General features: G+C 40.9%; 1 protein-coding gene across 2 annotated transcripts in view; it reads right to left on the bottom strand.

Annotated features, from left to right (window-relative positions):
- Positions 1-14,648, bottom strand: part of Dennd6a (DENN domain containing 6A) — a 71,891-nt gene extending 57,243 nt beyond the window's left edge. Inside the window, exon 1 of one of the 2 annotated variants that reach the window (XM_008849281.3) lies at positions 14,335-14,648. In XM_008849281.3, coding sequence (XP_008847503.1) covers positions 14,335-14,562 — 228 coding nt within the window. In that variant the 5' untranslated portion in view covers positions 14,563-14,648. The remainder of the gene's footprint in view (positions 1-14,334) is intronic. The other variant, XM_017802270.2, reaches the window with a different exon arrangement.
- Positions 14,649-21,577: the final 6,929 nt, after the last annotated feature.

Raw genomic sequence — 21,577 nt, 5'->3', positions numbered from 1 at the left:
TAGGAGGAGGGGAAGGAGGAGGGGGAGGGGGAAGAAGACAGAGGGGGAGGGGAGGGAGGAAGAAGACACAGAGAAGGGGAAGAGGAGGAGGCAGCACTGCCAGCAGCAGCATTTCTTCTGGTACTTTTTTCCTGGATAAATACAGTTTTCTAGAACATCTTTTCCCTATATCCCCTACTCCCCTGGGTGCTGGAGGCAGAACCCAGGGCCTTATACATGCTAAGCAAGAACTCTACCACAGAAATACATCCCCAATCCTAGAATATATTTAAGAAAAGATAACCCATCAGATCAGAAGTCAGTGGACTCTCCTACCACATGAATGCCTTAAATAGCTACTATTTTCTTCTGAGAAACCCTATGAAGAACACTCACACACTAAATCCTCCCTCAGGAGGTGGCAGAAAACTGGTTTCAAAACTAAAAAAACAACAACAACAACAACAAAAAAAACTGTGGTTGGTTGGGGCTGGAGAGATGGCTCAGTGGTTAAGAACATTGGTTGTTCTTGCAGAAGACCCGGGTTCGAATCCCAGCACCCACATGGCAGCTAACAACTGTCCGAAACTCCAGTTCCAGGGGATCTGATGGCCTCTTCTGTCATCCGTGGGAATTGCACGGGTGCACTTGCCTACATGCAGGCAATACACACATACACATAAAATAATAAATAATAAATATTTTTTTAAATGTGGTTGGAATAGTTGGACTCAAATCCTGAAACTTGTAGTTCATCTGGATGGTACTGTGAATTGAACTGTATCTCCCCCAAATTCTTAAATTGAGGCCCTAATCCACAGTATGATGGTAACTGGAAATGGGCAACTGAGAGGAAATTAAGTCATGAGAGTGCAGTCTTCATGATGGGATTAGAACTCTTACAAACAGAACAGGAGAATGAAAGTTTTCTGTCTACCAGGCAGGGAGAGCACAGAAGAGAGGAAAGCAAAACAAAAAAACACTGCCTGTCACCTTGATCTGAGACTTCCTATCCTTCAGACTGTGAAAATATCTGCTGTTTAAGCCAACCAATACATCGTCAAAATAGCCACAGCACACCACACAGATGGTTTGTAGGAAGATAACAGAACATTTGAAATGCATATGTGTAGCAGGCACAAGGCCCTGAGTTCAATTCTCAGAACAGAGCAGAGACAAGTAGAGAGGGAGGGAAAGAAGAGAGGATGGAGGGGTCTGGCTGGGAAGAAAAGAGGAGGAGAGATGTATCTAAAACAGGATGTGCTGGGATGGTTACCATAGGCACAGATCCTATTCTTTCATCTATTTCTAAGAAACATTGTTAAGTGTATGTGTATCCCAACCGGCTTTAACAGAAGACAAGAACTTTAAAAATTAGCATTTCCCCTTTCTTTGTTATTGTTCATTTTCACCCTAACCCAAACCTTCAGCTACTCCCTATTAAATATTCTCTACTTCAAGTCTTTTTTTCCTTTTTTTTTTTTTTTGGTCTTTTTGAGACAGCTGTAGCCCCAGCTGACCTAGAACTCACTATGTAGACCAGGCTGGCCTTGAAATTAGAGATCCGCCTGCCTCTGCCTCCTGAGTGCTGGAATTAAAGGCGTGCACTGCCACGCAAGTTTTTTTCTTTTAAGCTTATAGTTCATAATTACTCACCATGACCTTGGGCAAAAAACATTTTCAGACTTTCAGAGGCAATGTCACACCATGTACAGTATCAGTACCCAAACCGATTTTGGCTGTAATCAGGTGTGTCCTCTAAGCAGTCCATGGCTGTTTCTGCTTCTATAACATAAAGGTATACCGTCCACACCAATGGTCCACTGACACTGTTGTTTTAACTGCTGTCATGTCTCCCAAGTTTCTACTATAATCACGCTCAGTGCCCTGTGTCATCACATCACACCTTTCTCTCCAAGCTCTTGCCAGGCTTTCTGAGTTACAGTTCTAGCTCCTGTGGCTCTTCACTAACAGCAGTCAAGTTCCCTCCCTCTCTCCTAGTCTGTATCTTTGACTCAATCAGGGTAAAAACTAAATTCTTCAGCAGCTTTCTTACTGTGGCCCACATATGCAAACAATGTGGTCTCCCTGTTCTATGGGCTACCTTGTCCCATCCTCCTCCTGGTCCTCCAAGAAATAAGCATTTCACCTGTGAGTGTGGACAGCTCTCCACCAGTTAACTACAAAACCTGAAGTGATGTACAACTCCTTTGCTTCTCTCTCTCCTTCTCCCTGTCTCTCTCACACACATACACCTAAATCGGGTTCCCATTTTATGTTATATAATAACTACTTGCTTTTTTTTTTTTCCTCCTTCCATACTGCTGAGACATGAACCCAGGACCTCACATACTCTCAAGAAGTACAGCAAGACTTCCCCACCGAGCTATAACTCTAGTCTACTATTTGCAGTGTTTGTGGGTGGGGAAAAATATCAAATTAACTACAGATTTTGTGTAATTAATTATTTAACTCAGTCTCCACAACTCATAAAGGAAAGAACTGTCTTGTTTTATTCACTGTCCTTGCACCTACAATAGTCTTTAACCTAGAGGAGACACTTTTTTTTTTTTTTAGGAGACACTTAAAAAAAAAAAAAACATTTTGCTTAGAGGATATACCCTCAAATTAGTTCCAACCAATCAACAGTATTTAATATCAATATGTTTTTGGTGTACCCAAGTCTCCCTTTCTTCATGTTGAGATGATTTTACTTGGTACTTTTAAAGCAGAAATAACACCTGCAACCCATTACTACTATGCTCTATTTAAGTCATATCTTTTACAAATCTTATTACAAACTGGATATACTGGTGCCCAGCACTTAATAGGCTCGGGTAAACAGACTGTGAGCTCAAGATCAGCCTGGGTTACATGGAAAGTTCCATGCCAAGCTGGTCCATATACTGAGACCATCTCAAAAAATAAAATATTGTCTGATTAGAGCTAAATTAACCCCGAGTTTGCTGATCTCAATCATACTAGCAAGGTTAGTGACCTATAAAATTACCTTCTGCTCTAAAATCTATTTTGCAGCAGTATCTTTTCTACTATCTTTATTTTTTGATTTATCCCCACACACACACACACACACACACACACACACACACACACACAAAACCTGCACACACATATAAATGTAAAAAAAAATTAAAAGAAAAAAATTTTAAAGTATAGGACAGCTTAAGGTATGATCACAGGCTCTGTTATCTATGTTAGATTCTTTTGACTTAAAAAAATAAGGAAGGTGTAAGTATGTGACAAGCTAAAAAGTTTTATATACTTTTAAAAAATATTTTATTATTTTTATTTTATGTGTATGAGTGTATTGCCTGCATGTATGAGTGCACCTGTGTCATGCAATGCCATGGAGGTCAGAAGAGGGCTTCGGATTCCCCTGGAGCTGGAGTTAAGGACAATTCATAGCCGCTATGTGGGTACTGGGAATCAAACCCGGGTCCTCTGTAAGAGCAGTCAGTACTCTTAACCGCTGAGCCATCTCTCCAGTCCCCAGTCCCTATTTTATATAATTATTAAAGACTAAGTATGATGAGAGAAAAAAAATGTATCTCTGAAAAGCGTTTCTATATACATTCTGGAACTACACCCCAAGCTCATGAAGTGTTTTAAATAAGACTGTCTCTACAGTAGTATGTCTATCTGCTATTCTTGCCTACCCTAACCTTCCCATCTCAGTGTGAAAATTATGACCTCGGAAGAAAATTAGCAACAGTTACTGCTAGTAACACACACACACACACACACACACACACACACACACGGTAAAAACAAAGCTGGTGATGTAACTCAGCAGTACAGTGTTATCTAGCATGTGGGACATTCTGGGTTCAATCCCTAGTATCACCAAACCAGGAAAAAGAGCCTTCTCATGTGTCATACGCTAATAAGCAGAGGAAGAGACATTCAACATCATTAGCCCTTAGGGAAATGCAAATGAACCCAAAATAAAAGATCACTCACAGCCACTATGACAGTTGGAATCAAAAAGACAAGATGAGAACAGGAGTGGCAAGGATCAGGAAAAACTGGAGCCCTCACATGTTGCTAGTGGAAACAGTCTGGTAGTATCTCACAAAGTTAGGACATAGAGTTACCTTATATGGCCAAGCAACTAACTAAAAGAAGCAAAAAGATATACTCACATAAAAACTTATACATGAATATTCTTTACAGCATTATTCACAATAGCCACAAAGTATAAATAATTTCTATCAAATGATGACTAGGTTTGCAATATATCCAAACACAAATGGCATAAAAATGCCATTGAAATGAAGTCCTGACAACTAGACCAATCGGTGGCCAACAAGCTGCAAGCACTGCACGGTAGGTATGAATGCTGTCCAACACCACATTGTAAACTTACTTAAAACATTATGAGACACTTTTTTGGTAATGTGATAGTGTAGTCTCAAGCATGAACTTTGCACATGACAATATCGTGCTGCAATATTGAAAGGCTGGACCATACTCCATGAAGCATGGAGAAAAGACAGACAGAAAACCACATGCTGTATGGCTCCATTTGTGTGAAATGTATGGAAGAGGCAAATCTAACAGAAAGTAGATCAGCAGTTGCTGAAGGCTGGGAGAAAAGGTAGGTAGGAGACATGGGTTTCCTTTAGGAGCAATGAAAATGTTTCTCAAGTGGATAGTGGTTATTAATTGAATGGTATAGTTTTAAAACACTAAAAACCACTGAGGATCCGGGTTTTTTAGTATTTTAAATGGGAAGCTTTTAAAGTATGTGACTATCTGAGCTAAAAGAAACAAACAAAAGCCCACAAACAGCCTGTGCCTGAGCACAGCTAATAATTCAAACCAAGTGGGGGCTGGAGAAACAGCCCAGCAGTTAAGAGCATGCATTGCTCTTGCAAAAGCCCCAGTTCAAATCCTGGCTCACAACTTCTATAACTCCAACTCCAGAGGATAGGAGACCCTTTTCCGGCCTCCACTGCAGCCTCCCTCCTACCCTCACCCCTGCAGATATACACATGGACATAAATAAAAATAAATCTCTTTTTTAAAGTCTTGAAGTGAAAATTAGTGTTTCCTCACTTTTTCAGTACAACTATTGTTTAACATTTTCATTTCAAAGAAAATCTATTCATGTATTTTTAACCTAAATTATTTTCTATTCCACACACTGCATTTTTACGGAAGATTTTGAAGGTCCTGATATTTCAATACAAAGCCCATCCATAAATCCTAAACTGGCTCTGAACTTCCCCGCTACTTCCTTTGGTTATGCTTAGGAAAAGCGTAATTTGAGCTTGCTTATCAAATTCTATCCAGGACATGAAATAAATGATTTCCCTTTCCTCTCTCCTACAGTTTTTCTTAACTGAACAGGCACCTAATTTTTTATTATGTAAGGTAAAATGTGGATTATGTAAATTTTAGGATTCCAATCAATTCTCATCTTCCACCAAAATTTTTTCAGTCTCTGAAAAACTTACTTCCTGTTCTTATTTAACTCTTCTGTTAAATAATGGAGCATTAAATAATAATAATTGTTCCTCCTCTTCTAAATTAAGATATTTCATAGAGAGCAAGGCACAGGAAACACTTGTCTGTGGTCCAGATATTCAGGAGATGGAAACAGGAGGATTGCTTGAGTTCAGGCATGTGATGCCAACCTGAGCAACATAGCAAGACCTCCCTCTTTTTGTCATTGATTTTGTTGTTGTTGCTGCTGCTGCTGTCATTGTTTTTAAACAGGGTCTCTTGTAGCCATGGCTAGCCTTAAACTCCAGAAGACTACCTGATCTCAGGGAGTCTCACAGTTTTGTGGGGCTTTATTGTTTTTGAGACAGATTCATGTAGTCCAAGCTGGCCTAAAATTCAATATGTAGCTAAAGATTACCTTGAGTTCTTGATCCTCCTACCTCTACTTCCCACATGCTGGGATTATAAGCATATGCCACCATGCCTGGCTGAGACCACATTTTGAGAACCAGTGTTCACAGTAACAAAAAAGTCTATCTAAAGAGATATTTCAAAATCTTACACCTTAAACATGCCTCTCTACAAAAATTATCTCGAATTCTGAGTCAGCAAGGTTAGGGTAAAGCCCCAGAATCCACATACTGCCCTTAAAGGGGCAGGGAAAAAGTGTATCATCTGTATAATATGTTGCCCCTCAAAAACTGTATAAAAAACCCATGTGTACCACATACAAGCATACAGATAGGGAAGGGAGGGGTAGAAGAGAGAAAAGGGAAGAGGGAAGAAAGAAGGAATGAGCAAAATGGTAAAATATTAAGAACTGGTGGTGACTGTGTGATATTACTTTACTGTGCTAATTTTTCTGTTAAGTTTATGAATGTTTCAAAATTGTTGGGAAGACATAAACCAAGGGGGAAGAAAAGGAGGGATATGGATATGACTTATTCCTTTTCCCTTCCAGTGGCTAGAAGGTAGACATGGTGAGCAGTGATTTGTACTACAAAACAGATGGCATGTATTGAGGATAGCTCAATGAGACAGATGACCAGGACACAGTCAACTCACTAGAAATATCTAACTGAATTATCTGACTGAAGTCAGCTGTTCAACAGTTCAGTTAATATCATTAGCAGTCTATCAATCTCATCGTGTCATCTATAATCAAGTTAAAACTATGAAAACTGTCATTCTCTCTTGATTACATACACAAAATGAAGATCAGGAAGAATCCTGCCATACATTTCTGTTAGTCCCCAAACAACTTTGTTTTTCATGTGAAACTGTCTGTGTAATAAGCAATCAATGGGACAGCTAAGCCGGCAAAGTGCTGATGATAGGCAGTGCCAAGAAAGACAAGTTTCAGTATATGTGGCAAGGTGGTATAAAGGCAAGTTTTCTGTTTTACTAGAAGGCTAAAAAAGAGATGCCTTTGAAATAAATTTAGGGGAAAAAAAAAAAAGACAACTACCCAGAAACCCAGGCATGTGACCATGTTTTAATAAGGATGAGAGGAGCAAGGCTCATCATAAGAGCTAAAGTGTGCTAAGTGGTATAAAATACACCAAGGACTGGGCCAGGGCTTCCCTGAAAAAGTGCCATTTAAGCTGAACCACAGAAATGAGTTAAGTTATGCAATCTAAGGAGGGTGTAAGCACCCAGATAAAATTCCCTGACATGATCTCAAACTATGATTCAGTTTAGCAAAGCTGAGAATTGACTGTTCACCTGACACCAGCATAAAATTGGCTTGACATGGGCAGGTTAACCTTGAGAAGGGAAGGTAACTGACCATAACTGAAAGAAAAATTGAGAGAATATTTTGAGGCAGTGGTAATTCTTTCTTGATCTATCTAGATATGCCCACTTTACGAAGATTATTCTTAGAGTTCTTCTCACTATATATGTTACCCTTCTATAATACGTCTGCTTATTTTTAAAAGTGGAAAATGACCTGACATTACAGTATCAGGATAGGCTGGACCGCAATCTACTGCTGACTGGTGATTTATACTCCTAAAAACATGACTAGTTTAAATGTGGAATAAACAGCGTAGAGTGTCACTCAAAGCATTTTTTAAGACAATGTCTAATTTAGCCCAGAATGGCCTTGCACTCACTACTAAGCTTCAACACTTGATCTTCCTGCCTCCAACACCCAACCTCCCCAAGTGCTGGAATTACAGGCATGCACCACCATCCTTTAGCCTACATGTAACTCTAAATAAGGTAACATTTAGATGCAACTGTTCATGTTTCATAAATGCATAAAGCCTGATATTAAGTGGACAAGGGATGCCTCAGATTATCTCCAGACTGGGACTATATAATTTCCCAACAAAATTAGAATAAGACCAAAGAAATCTTTGCAAAATCTGAGGACCTTAGTGTTCAAGAGCTTGCTAAAGGCTTTTATCTCTCAGTCCTAGAATTTTATCAAGCTATTGTAAAGTGCTAACAATTCACAATGAAACTGGGAGGCCACTATTAGCACTGTGCCCTTCTTCCTACCAGAAATGACCACTGTCCTTGCTAGCTTGTGGACTGAATGGAGACAGGAATGATCAAGAATATATCTATGTACGGAACGTGGCAGCTGCTCACTAAGAATCTTCTGAATAAATGATTCAATGAGACACCACAGGAATATCATTGCCATTAAGACAAAGTAGTGAGGATCAAATACTGAGGCTATGTTACCTAGTTGAGAGGGAAAGAACTAAAGGAAACAACACTTTAACCTCTTCAAAGAATGAATAGAAACTTTGCTAAGATAAAGAAAACTTTGGTCTACCTTGTTAGATTACAGGGAACAGGAAGTGATTCAAGTAAGAGGGAAAGAGAGCCAAACCTGCTAACTGCTCTCTTAAAAAATGGTATAAAAGTTTCCCTTTAACAAACAAACACTCCAACATTCCATCTATAAACAAAGTATGTATCTTCAGGGGCTTGGGGGGAGGTATATAAAATGTGTGCTTAGAATGTATAAAGCTTTGGCTTCAATCTCCAGCATCAATTTACAAAAAAAAAAAAAAAAAAAAAAAAAAAAAGTGTCAGGGAGCCGGGCGTGGTGGCACATGCCTATAGTCCCAGCAGAAGCAGGAGGATCTCTGTGAGTTCAAGACCAGCCTGGTCTACATAGTTAAGTTCCAGGACAGCTGGGGCTACAGGGGAGACCCTGCCTCAAAAAGATCAAAAAGAAAAGATTTTGGGGTTTTTTGTTTCTTTCTTTCTTTTGGTCTTTTTGAGACAGGGTCTTCCTGTAGTCATAGCTGGCCTGGATTCACTACAGTTAATTTTTTTTTAAACAGGAAAGCAGAAACCAGCAACAATGAAACCTTTAACTCATACAATAAATTGATGGACTGTACTGCTCTTAATAACATAAAATTTTCTTTAACAAGTAGAACACAATCCATACATGTGCATGCACACACACACAACACAAGCCATACATGTACACACTTGCAGACACATACACACGATCATAAATTATTAACAAAATAAAATATAACAAGCTTGATCTAGGAAGACATTTTGTTGTTGTGGTTATGTTTTCCTTCTTTCTTTCTTTCCTTTGTTTTTTTGATACAGAATTTCATGTAGCCAAGCCAGTCCTAAACTAATTCTCGTGCCTCTACTTCCCAAGTGCTGGGATTATAGACATATGATGCCACTGTACTAGACTAGGAAAAGCTTTTAATATTGATGATTTACATATAAAACCAGGTCTCCGACAACAAACTTTGTTTGAAGGACAGAGAAATCAAGCTGAGAATTTCCTGCCTGCTAGCTAGCTTTCATAGTACCAGAAGATACAAAGCAGGCCACTGAGGGAAGAACAAAGGCAACGGTCTTATCCCGCTCTGGACCCTGAATGTGACAATACCCACGTGCCAGGCAGGATGTCCCCACTGCTAAAATAGTCAACCACTTTCTGACTGGATTTGAGGCCTGCTGCACAGAAGGGAATTCAAGTCTGGTACTATAAACCTGGTCAAAAGCCTATGGCTCAGGAGGTCATAGGCTCCAAGGGGGTGGAGGGGGAACCTACTAATGTTGTTTTGCCAATGGACATACCGTCAAACTGCTTTCTAAGTATTTATAGTTATAATCATACATTAGTGTTGCTCTCAACCCTGGCCAGAGAAGCCTCTTTCTGCAGTAGGCACCAATACACTCATAACTGGTGCTAAGAACAAGTGACTATTGAGTGCTCAGCCCTAAATGGAACATCTACATCGACTCCGTTTCCATCCCTCGCCCCATATATCCAAGGCTCAGGAACATTCTTGGAAGAGAGGACAGAACTAAGACCCAGAGGATGGGGAGGAGTGCTGTGAAATGCTGTCCTCTGGACATGATATGGTCCTTGCACTCACGAACTCGCTGAAGCTATAGTTAACTGCACAAGACCTGCACAAGGGCAAGCCAACAAGGTCAGTTAAGACTCCAGCAGGCAGCACTAAAGGGACTCCACATTACCAAAAAGGGGAGGAGAAAGTATGACTGTGAAGACCTAGTAGGGAGTGTCTGGGAGTGGGAGTGGGGAGAGTTGGGGGTGGGGGTCATCAAAATACATTGTATACATGCATGCAATTGTCAAAGAATAAATAAAAGATACTCTAAAAATAAATAAAATAAAATTGTGTTTAAAAAAAAAAATCACTTAAGGGTTAGAGAGATAACTCAGCAGTTGAGAATACTTGTTCTTCCAGAGGACCTGGGTTCGATTCCTAGTTCACACATGGTAGCTAACAACCATCCATAACTCCACTTCCAGAGGATCCCACACCCTCTTCTGGCCTCTGTGCAGGCATGGTATGCATGTGATGCACTTACATATATGCAGGCAAAACACTAATGCACATAAAAAATACAAATGATAAATAAAAATTACTTAAAGGCAGAATACCAGGAGTGGCAGCCAAGAAGTCTCATACTGACATACATATTGGCCAGGTATTCAAGAAGAGGCATTAATTCTCACGTCTACCTCACCTACTAACCTCTAGCAGCACTCATACCTGTTTTGCTGTTTTATAGTTAATGAAAACGAGACACAGCTGGCAAATGGCCAATAATCAAATGACTAGAAAATATTCAAAACTCCAAAGCCTAGGCAATTTTTAAAAATTTTTAAATTTAAATACTAAAATATCAAATTTAAATATTAAATATTTTATTTATTATTAAAATTTATTAAAATATTAAATTTAAAATATTATTTTATTTATTATTTGCATGTGTATGTGTGTATTGCCTGCATGTAAGTAAGTGCACCCACGTCATGCAATGGTGGAGAAGGATAGAAGACTGGCTGTCAGATCCCCTGGAACTTGGAGTTACGGACAGTTTGTTAGCTGCCATGTGGGTGCTAGGATTTGAACTTGGGTCTTCTGCAAGAATAGCCAGTGTTCTTAACTGCTGAGCCATCTCTCCAGGCTCAGGGCAATTTTTATTAGATTAGAATTCTGTTCAACAAGTTGACAGGTCATAGCCTTCAAGAAATAGAAATAGGGGCTAGAGAGATGGCTCAGAGGTTAAAAGCTCTTCCACAGGACCAGAGTTTGGTTCCTAGCACCCATATCAGCTCACAACCACCTGGAACCCCAGCTCCAGGAGATCCAACACCCTCTTCTGGCCTCTGCAGGTAACCACACATACATGGCTTACAGTCACACACACATAAATGAAGATAAACCTTTAAACACAAAATAGAAAGTCATTAATGACTTGTTCTTGTAAAATTTGGGTATTAGAGAGGTTCAGACAGCAATCCCAACTTATGGAAAAAATCAACCTACAATGAAGTACATCTCCAATATATAGTTAATAACCCCTATGTTGTATAGATAATATTAATGATTAAATATTAAAATTCTGTGAAGATTCTTTAATCATCTGGCAAACTGTTTATGAAAATGTTCATCAGGGGCTGAAGAGATGGCTCAGCGGTTAAGAACACTGGTTGTTCTTGCAGAAGACCCGGGTTCGAATCCCAGCACCCACATGGCAGCTAACAACTGTCCATAACTCCAGTTCCAGGGGATCCAACAGGCTCTTCTGGTCTCCGCGAGCACTGCACATCATGAGTGCACTTACCTATATGCAGGCAATACACACATACACATAAAATAAAAATAATAAATAATTTTAAAAAATGCTCACCAATAAAAGTGGACACATAGCCTATGTCTAGAGGCTTGCTCCCCAGTCCATGCTTTAGAAGCCTGGGTGGCCACTAGCCTGTACTGACCACAGCTGACTGCACAGAAATGGGCACTGACCCTTGCTGGGATAGATACCCGAGTATTTGCCTTGAGCTTCAGTCTGTTTCTAAAAGAAAAAAAGCAGAGTTTGGCTAAAATTTCTACCACTGTAATCCAAAACCAAACATAGGGCAGCAGAGATTAAAACTTTTGCAGAAGAAACTGGCCTTAGAGAATGGAAGACATGCAAAGAAGTTCAGAGAAAACGGCCACACTGCTCCACAGACAAAATCCCATGGGGTTCCTCCCAGTGTCTTGCATTTGGGATCTAGGAGACTGCCCAGAATCCTTACAATTTCCCTTTACTTGAATTTATTCAAGAAAACTTCTTCCTAAAAATCAACTCTTGATTGGCACAAAATTAAAGGGGGAGGTGATCACTAACAAAAAATTCAAATATTAATACTCTAGTCTCTTTAAAAATATTTTATTTACTATTTTATGTATATGAGTGTATTGCCTGCATGTGTGTAAGTGCACCCATGTTGTACAATGTCTGCAGATGTCAGAAAGGGTGTTGGATTTCCCTGGAACTGGAGTTATGAATGGCTGTTAGCTGCCATGTTGGTGCTGGGAATTGAACCCGGTCCTCTGCAAGAACAGCCAGTGCTCTTAATCACCAAGCCATCTCTCCAGCCCCCTCTAGTCTCTTAGAATTAGGAACAGTATTTCTTAGCTTTATAATTTTTTTAGTCAAGCTTTCAACCATGAGTATTCTGTCTTGAAGGAAAAGGTTCTGAATAAATGAGGTGATTCTGTACTAATTTATGGCTTTACTATACAATCAGATGATTTCAAAGTTATAAATGACAAAGAATATAAAATCCAGGGGATTTTAATCCTTGTTTCTGAGACACTTGGATTCTGTGGTAATGGTACCAGGACTACCTCAGAGGAAAAGAAGGTGGGCACATCCCCTTCCTCAGCATCTTTTTCAATCCTCTCAGCTCAAAAGATCTTAAGGTCTCCCTCCCTCAGGACAGGATGTTGGTTCTCTTTCCATCAAGTGCCTTTACCTGCTGAACCATCTCATTGAACCCTTGCTTGTTTTTTGTTTGGTTTTTATTTGTTTTCTTTCTGAAGGGATAATTTGAGCTGGGCATGGTGGTGCACGCCTTTAATCCCAGCAGTTGAGAGGCAGAGGCGGACAGATCTTTGTGAGTTCGAGGCCAGCCTGGTCCTACATAGTGAGTTCCAGGACAGCAGGGGCTACAGGGAGACCCTGTCTCAAAAAAAATAATTCATGTTATGAAGAATGTTCCAGGGGGCTGGAGAAATGACTGAGCAGTTAAGAGCACTGCCTGCTCTTGCAGAGGACTGGGGTTTGGTTCCCAGCACCCACATAGTGGCTGACAACTATCCAGTAACCCCAGTTCCAGGGGATCTGACTCCCTCTTCTGACCTCTTCAGACATTGCACCACACGCATGCACTTACATACATGCAAGCAATACACTCATACACATAAAATAATATATTTTTTTAAATGTTCCAAATGGTGAAAACCCAAAAGGATCTCTTTTGGCTATTTTAAAATGCAATCAAATATAACCTCTGCTGCTTAAATCATTTTGCTACACATGTAACTTCAATTTAACATTATATAATATTGGCTTGTAAATATCGTCTTACTCTTTGGGAACTCCTATTTCTGCCTCAAAGAAGATAACTGCTCCAGGTAGTAACTTATTCTATCAACAAGTATTTTACAAAAAGTAGTAGCTCCTCATTGAGAATAACCTCCCTGGCTAATTACATTAACCAAATTAGGCCACCAAAGTTAGATAGAATGAGATCAGAATCTTTCACCACCACCAAAAGATCAAAAAATTAAAACTTCTAAACATATATTCCTCTAAAAATGTTTTCCTTGGACAAGACAGCCGCTTATGCTACAAAAGGGACCCCAAACGATGCCAAAAAGGAGTACAATTCTAAGGCTTTAGGTACTATATAGAAAGATGGCTAAGTTGACTGCCTTATAAGCAAAGAATTTTCCCTGTCTTACTAGCTTTACAGCAGCGTTCTTAAGAAACAACAGCAGCTGGGACGTAGCTCTGAGGCAGAGAGCTGGCCCAGTATTCAAGAGGCCTCGGATTCCATTCTTAATCAGAGGGGAGGAACTGGAAGGAGTGGGGGCCGGCGCCACATCACTCAGAAATGGGGAACAAAAGGAGAAAATGCATGCTTAGACAAGCATTTGGGCTTAGCGGAATGCTTTGAGTTATCGAAATGACAAAACAATCTGCAAGCCTACACAGTTGGACCTGCACGTTTGGCTACTGTAATTCACCATATGTCAGGGTATTGTTCCTCTCCAGGGTAAGTCCCAAGCAAACATCCTGCCTCTGCAGCCGTTTTCTAGGTGTAGCTAACCCTTTCGGTTTCCACAGCGTTGCTGGGGTTTTCAAGCAGATGAATATCCGCAAGTATTCAGGAGGGGCGCACGGAGAACTTTTCACCCCTCGCCACAGACCAGGATCCTCCCGCGGGCAGGGTCGGTGGACCGCAGCCCAGCTGGCCCTCGGAGGGGAGGCGGGCCACGCCCGGATGCGCAGCCGCAGGGGACCTGGCCGCGGCGGGGGCGCAGGGCGAACTCGGGGTGCGGCCGGCCTCACCTCCACCGCCTGGCCCAGTTCCAGGTCGAAGCCCACCACACACACGCAGTGCAGCCAGGCCGAGAAGCCGTCCCAGCGCAGCAGGCCCCGGCGGCGGCCATCGTCCTCATCGTCCTCCAGAGCGGCTCCCGCCGCCGCCAGGGCCGACGCCTCGCGGTCCTCGGCCCCAGCCTCGTCCAACGACCCTCGGGAACCAGGTCCCAAGACCGCCGGGCCCCGCAGAGACATCGGCGTCCGGCTCACAGCTCGCGCCGCCTCCACCGCGGACCGCGCCGCAGAGCGCGCTGGGTTCGGCGCACGCGCACCCTGTGCTGTCGCAGCCGCTTGGGACCCGTGGATAGGGGCGGGGTCTCGGGCCATGTGACCCTGGAAGCCCGGCTCCGTAGCGTTTCCCCGCAACCCGCCACCAGCGCGCACCTGTAGGCGTTAGGCGGCAGCTTCTAGACTGCTTGTCTTAAAGCACTTTAAGACTGAAACAGCTCCCGAATCGTAGTCGCCCTTGCTTGCATTCCAACAACCAAGCTATAAATTATTCTTGGGAAGACACCGTTCATTATTGTACTAAGGTATTCTCAAATCATTGAAACATAATGCTAACAGTGACTCGAGTTTATTAAACTCGTCCTCAGTGCTGGTTGGTGCTCCAATTTCAAACACAAGTATTTGCTTGAACGTCACATCATCGCAAGTAGGTGGACATTATTTCCCTACCTCCTTTGTTGCTGTGGGTGGGTTTTGTTATTTCTGTTTGTTTTTGTTTTGAGATAGGTCTTAGGTAGTCCAGGCTGGATACTGGCACGTGCTTCTCCTGCCTCAGCGTTACAGGATGCTGGGATTAGAGGCATGGGCCCCTACACCTGGCTTATTAATTTCTCTTTACAGATGAAGAAATTGTGGTTCTAAGAGGCTACGGTGACAGCTCAGTTAAGAATGACAACTCTGATTCAGGCTTCCTGTCCACTCCTACATTCTGCTAATTAAGAGATGTGTCTTTTCACTTTATTGTTCTCTCCACCAAGGCACCTCCCAACTGACTCAACACTCATACATCTCCAGACCTTTCTGGAACTCCAAGTTGATCAGGCTGGCCTGCGTCACAACCTTTGGACCATGCTCTCTAATCACTGGAGGAAGGGCCTAATTTCAGGCTACTTTGTACTATAAGAGGTCAACGTTAGGCTGGGCACGCAGGACTCACTTGTCCTGTTGTTCTGTTACTGATTATTGGCATAGCAGAATACCACTGAGTAGGATTTATTCAGCAAAAGTTTTTAGGGGACACAAAAATTTCACAATAGAAAATGTGTAAAAGACAACTAATGATAACATACAGTGACCTATTTTTCAAAACAGCATAGTATTTGTACTTTTACATTCATTCTCATCTTTGATCCTCTCAACAACCTTAAACCTTATTGTTTCCATCTTACATGTAACGAAGCTGAGGTTCCAAGGATGATATCATAGCTAGTAGGTGGCAGAACAGAGATTTAAACCCAGGTCTTTTTGCCTCATAAGAGTTTTGCTACACTGCCCAGTCAAATCCACTCCATCTGACAAATGCTATCCTCTGCACATCCTTAAAAGTGTTTGTTTTTATTTTTTGAGACAGGGTCTCAGGGGCTCAGGCTAACCTCGAATTCTTGTGATTAAGATGAGAATAATCTTAAACTCCTGATCCTCCTGCCTCTACTTCCCAAGTGCTAGGTTTACAGGTATTCACCACCATACCCCGCTGGAAGTTTTGTTCAGGGTAAGTGTTGTCCCTTTTTTCAAAGAGATGTTCAAGTATTCTCAGATGTCAGCACTAGTATATGCTGGTGACTTTCTTTACGACAGAAAACGAACTAGAGACAGCACTTAGAGGCTGTCTTTCATCAACACAATCTGCCAACAGAACCTGAATAATTAAGAGAGAAGAGCATAATATATATATTCAAGTAAGGCTCTAAACCTGCTTGAAGAAAGCAGTAGTGTTTTCTATTGGAAGATTGGCCTAGAAATTGAAAGATCTGCATTGTAGCACCAGCTCAGTGATCATGGTAGGCAAGCATTTCCAAGAATTAGTTTCCTTATTAGTAAATGAAAATGGTAATTACTAACCTGCTTCACTGAGTGTTAGGAAGAAACAAGGTATCCTAATGTATACATTTTACTGGATGCTCCTTCATTATTAATGATTAATAAGTTCTAATGTACCAGTTGTTCCACAGGGCTGGTTCTTTGATCTGTGGACATAAGCTACTATTATTTAAATACTATCTTGTAAAAGATATAGATATTTGGTTAAGGAAAATCTCATCCAAGTATTATACTCTGAAAACAACATATTAAAAGGGCCGGAACCCTGATAAGAAAGAAAACACACCAAGCATTTAGGTTTTTATGGCAAAAACGTACATACATAGTACTACTACCTAAACCTTTATACAAAGAATTTTATAAACACCAGGGAAAACAAAGTAGGTTTGGGTTTCTTTACTCTCTACCCTTTATTTCTTTGATATTCTACCTTAGAGTCTAATTTTATTTTAAAAGATTTTATTTCCTTTTATTTTTTGTGTATGACTATTTGCCTGCATGAAGTGCACCACATTTGTGCAGTCCCTGCAGAGGCCAGAAGAGGGCATCAGATTCCCTGGAACTGAAATTACAGCGGTTGTGAGCCACCATGTGGGTGCTGGGAACTGAACTTGGGTCTTCTGCAAGAGTAGCAAGTGCTCTTAACCACTGAGCCATCTCTCCAGTCTGTACTTTAATTTTTTCTTATGTTTATTCATTTATTGTGTGTATGTATGTTAATGAGCACACTTGCCATGACTCAGAAGTTGCAGAAGTTGATTCCTTCTAATATGTGGATCCTGGGGATCAAACTCAGGTTGTCAACTTGACAGCGAGTATCTTTACCCATTGAGCCATCTCCTGGCCCCAGAGTCAATTTTAAACATAGTTTCTATAGTTAATACTTGCATGGGGTCTGTGAGAGGCAAATAGTTAACACCTTCTTTTAAACTTGGTATTAGAACCTTTGAATCTGAGAGAGTCTTAGCTCGGGTCATTTGTCTAAACTTCCCATCCTATTCATGAATTTTCTGGTGCTGGGTAAGCAAACCTCTTTTTTAATACGCGTATGCACTAGCTATTAAAGTTAAGTCCTTACCTTCAGAACTGCTGTTTTCTGCATACTCACAGGGTTAGAAAATTCTTCCTCTTGTAGAGACAATATCAGCCACTTTGTAATGTACACCTGTTGGTCTAAGTTGTATTTGCTGAGCTTACACTGAAGAAGCTAGCTCTTCTAAATGATAGGCCTATGAATTGTTTCAAAATAGTTATCCTACACCCCAGTGTTCTAGTTTCCAGACTTAACTACCCCAAATCCTCCAGTTGTTCCTCAAAGAATTCTAGCAGTTCATCATCCTGTCACCCAACTTGGGCAAACTCCAATTTGTCAAGCTACTCTTTGGACACAAAAGGAAACACCATTCACCAGGTGTGAGCTAACCACAGCAGAGTGAACCCTGGGATTATAACCTTTTTCCTGGCCAGTAGCCTTCTATTTTGCCACTTCAGATTGTATTCTCTTGGTTTGGCAGCCAGGTCACATCCCTGGCTCAGGTTCTGTTTACTGTCAACTGAAGCACTAGGTGTTTTTTTTTTTTTTTTTCCCATGTGAGGAGCACTTAGGGGAGGCTGCTTGAGCCAAAAATCTGGCTGAATTCATGACTCTGCTCTTCTTCTAATGTTACCAAGAACACTGAACACAAGATTAAAAACACTCCAGACTACCCTACTCACCCCTAACCAAACTCCTGGCATTTCAGCAACTTTCATAGCTTAAAAATAGGAAAGGGTGAGCATGAGAAATGGTGTGAATTGCAATGTTGGATTTGTTGGCTTAATTTTTACCCAAAGCACCTGAAGGGTATCTGAATGCCCTGGACATCCACTTAGCTGGATAACCAGTATATTTCCTTCTTGCTTTTCAGCCAAATGTGCTTGGGTATAATTACAATGCAGTGTTGGGGAAATACATGGAGAAAGAAGGCTGGGCATACAGCTCAGTGGTAAGATGCTTGCCTAGTATGCGTGAGACCCTAGGTTCAATTCTCAGCACAGAAAACCAAACCAAAACAAACAAAAACACTCTGGACTTGGTGGCATGTATCTGTAATCTCAGCACTTGGGAGGTTGAGACAGAAACATTAGAAATTCAAGGTTATCCTTCGCTACACAGCAGCCGTATATCTCAAAGATACATGAGATCATGTCTGGAAAAAAAAAAGGGAGGAAGAAATACAGAGGCCAACTACCATTGGGTTATCAATAGAAAGCTGAATTTACTGCTATATATCTTTGAAAGACAAAATAGTCAAATACAGATTTTGAAGGGAAGATTAAACAAAAGACAGCTCTAAAGTATGCTAAGGTACTTCCTAAACAATGTCTGTGAAAGTTTTAAAAAGGACAACAAAAGATTGGAAAGATGACTCAGTAAAGTGCTTGCCATGCAATCATGAGGAACAATCATGATTCAGATCCCCAGTACCCACATAAAACCTGGAGTGGTGACATACTTTTAGTAACCTAGCACTGAAGGGGTGGAGACAAGTAGTATCTCAAACCTCAAAGCTTGATGGCCAGACGGTCGAGGCAATCAGTGAGGGACCCTGTCTCCAAAAGAAATAAGGGGGAGAGCAATAGAGGAAGACAACCTGATATCAACCTCTGGCCTCCACATGCACACACACCTGCATGACACATACATTCACACAAACATACACACACAAATAATGAAGAACTTTGTTTTTCATATTTACATTTCAAATATCTCCTCAGTGCCTGACACATGGCATGTATCCAGCAAATATCTACTGAATAAATCTGCATGTGTATGTGATGAATACATGTGTGTGTAACTGTTATTTTTTATTTGAAGTAATACATTTATTCATCACTATTTCATTTTAACTCTTAGAATATGCAGTGCACAGGATGACCATTTTATTTTTTAATTATAAATGAATTATAAATGACAGATTTAGTTTTCATAGCTCTGGAGGCTAGAAAATTCAAAATCAAAGCATGGATAGTCCTGGGGAGGGGCCGGTGTGACAGCTTGAATGCTGGGTTTCCCTGCTGTTTTCTTTTAAGAGATGTGTCACCAGCAGCTTTGTTGGAGCCACCGTCAAAATTTTGACCATGATTCTGACATTGACATCTCTGTTGAAACCTGTACAGTCTGGTGGGGAAATGCAGTTAGGAGCCAGCAGTGTTTCTGTCTGTGTGTGAAGGATACAGGCTTCAAGCTGGGCTGATCCATCTTCCATGAATGAATTGTGCAGGCCATCAGTATTAGCATTCTCCAGAAGAACAGAACCAGTAGAATATTGAACGGGCTTATATAAGAAGCTGTGTGGTTCCCTAATGGCCAACTGTAGGCTAGATAGGTAGTCAACCTATAGCAATTCAGTCCAAAGAACTGTAAGCCTTAGAATCAGGGTGTTTATACAGTCCAAGGCTGAAGGCCTGGAAGCTTCCTGGAAAGTCACTGGTGTGCATCTCCATGGGAAAGCTGAAGAAACTGGGAATCTGATGTTTACTAGAAATGGCAGTAGCAATAAATCCACCCACAAAGCAGAGCTTGTACATGCTGACTGGCTTCCTTTCCTTCCACTTTTATCCCACCTGGGCCCCAGTCTATTGGGTGGTGCCATAACATTCAGGGCAGATCTTTCTCCTGCACTTGTTTCCCTCACAATAATCCTCTCTGGAAATGCCCTGTTGTCTCATTTTACAGAATTTTCCTTTCATGGTCAGTAGTCTAAACAAATGAAAACTTAACATTATAAACATTTTTTTCAAGAGTTTGTAATACAGGTTTTAAACATGAGCATTAAGAGACAGAAAAGTGCCTGGAAAGAAAGTAAGATGCACCTAAGAGCATGGGTGTGGGCTTTTCAAAGGGGAGTCATTAAAATTTTCTCAAATATAGCATGGACTCTTAGCTTATAAAAAGTAAAGATAGTGGTATCTCACTTATTTGAATACTACTTTACAACTACAGTACCAAGAAGTGAATTTAAAAGGCCTAATAGCAACTGATATGCAAAATAGAAAACAAAACAGTAACTTTCATGTTTCTCCTCTACCTCCCTGGTGCTGGTGTTAGAACCAAGGCTTCACACATGCTAGATAACTATTCTACTACTGAGTCGTACCACCAGTTCCAACTCCATGCTTTTTAATTAGAGAGAAATGAGCTTTTTTGTCACAATTATCTTGTCTAAATTTACATATAATCCTAACATTTGTTTGTCTGGCTTCCCAAACTGAGCAGAAGAGCAAAGAGGCTCCCTAAGTCTGAGCATGCCAGGAGCAGAAAACAAGATTAGAGATTAATAGAATCGAAGGAAAATGAAGAAAAATCCAAGTCAAAAATCCAAGAGGGTTCGAAAGATACACAGTAAATAGTAAGTTGCTTCGTGGGTATGACAAAGAGATGCCACAACACGGTAGTACTTGAACAAAGACAGCCTGACTCTTAGTATTGGTTAAAACCAAGAGTGAGCCTGATTTGTTCTTTGAATTTGTTCCCTCCTAGTTCTCTTAGAACTTGCTCTGAATTTACTGAAACAATATATCAGCATGATTCAGGAATGGAAAAAAGGAACTTTGTCTCACCAGGGAAGGATTTTCTCTTTCTGAGCCCTATTGACCAAACAGCATATACAACCACAAACAGATGTTATCAAAAGAATTCCACCTATTGTTTACCACACACCAGGGATAATTTATTGCTTCTGATGATATTTGTTGCTTTCAGCCCTAATATTTTCACAACACACACAAATATACATTATCCAGGGTCAGGGCAAGGCAAACTCATGAGGGATTAAAGCTCTATGTTTAGTTTACAAGAGGAGCCCAAGGCCCAATGAGATTGTTTACATTGTAAGCAAGTTGAGATAGTGTTAAATGATCTCAAAACATAAGATTAACTTTGGTTACAAGACTAAGTAAAATTTCCATATATAATAGAAGGCATTCCTAGAAAAGTCATTCCTACATATGGGTACTAAAAATATTGGAAAATGATCCAGGTGTAGTGGCGCAGGCCTTTAATCCCAGCACTCAGGAGACAGAGGCAGGCATATCTCTGTGAGTTCAAGGCCAGCCTGGTCTACATAGCAAGGTCCAGGACAGCTGGGGCTACAGGGAGACCCTGTCTCAAAAAAGACCA

The sequence above is a fragment of the Nannospalax galili genome, unplaced genomic scaffold (assembly GCF_000622305.1).
Source record: "Nannospalax galili isolate Female #2095 unplaced genomic scaffold, S.galili_v1.0 scaffold505, whole genome shotgun sequence".
NCBI lineage: Eukaryota > Metazoa > Chordata > Mammalia > Rodentia > Spalacidae > Nannospalax > Nannospalax galili.
This window is presented reverse-complemented; position numbering and strand designations above follow the sequence as displayed.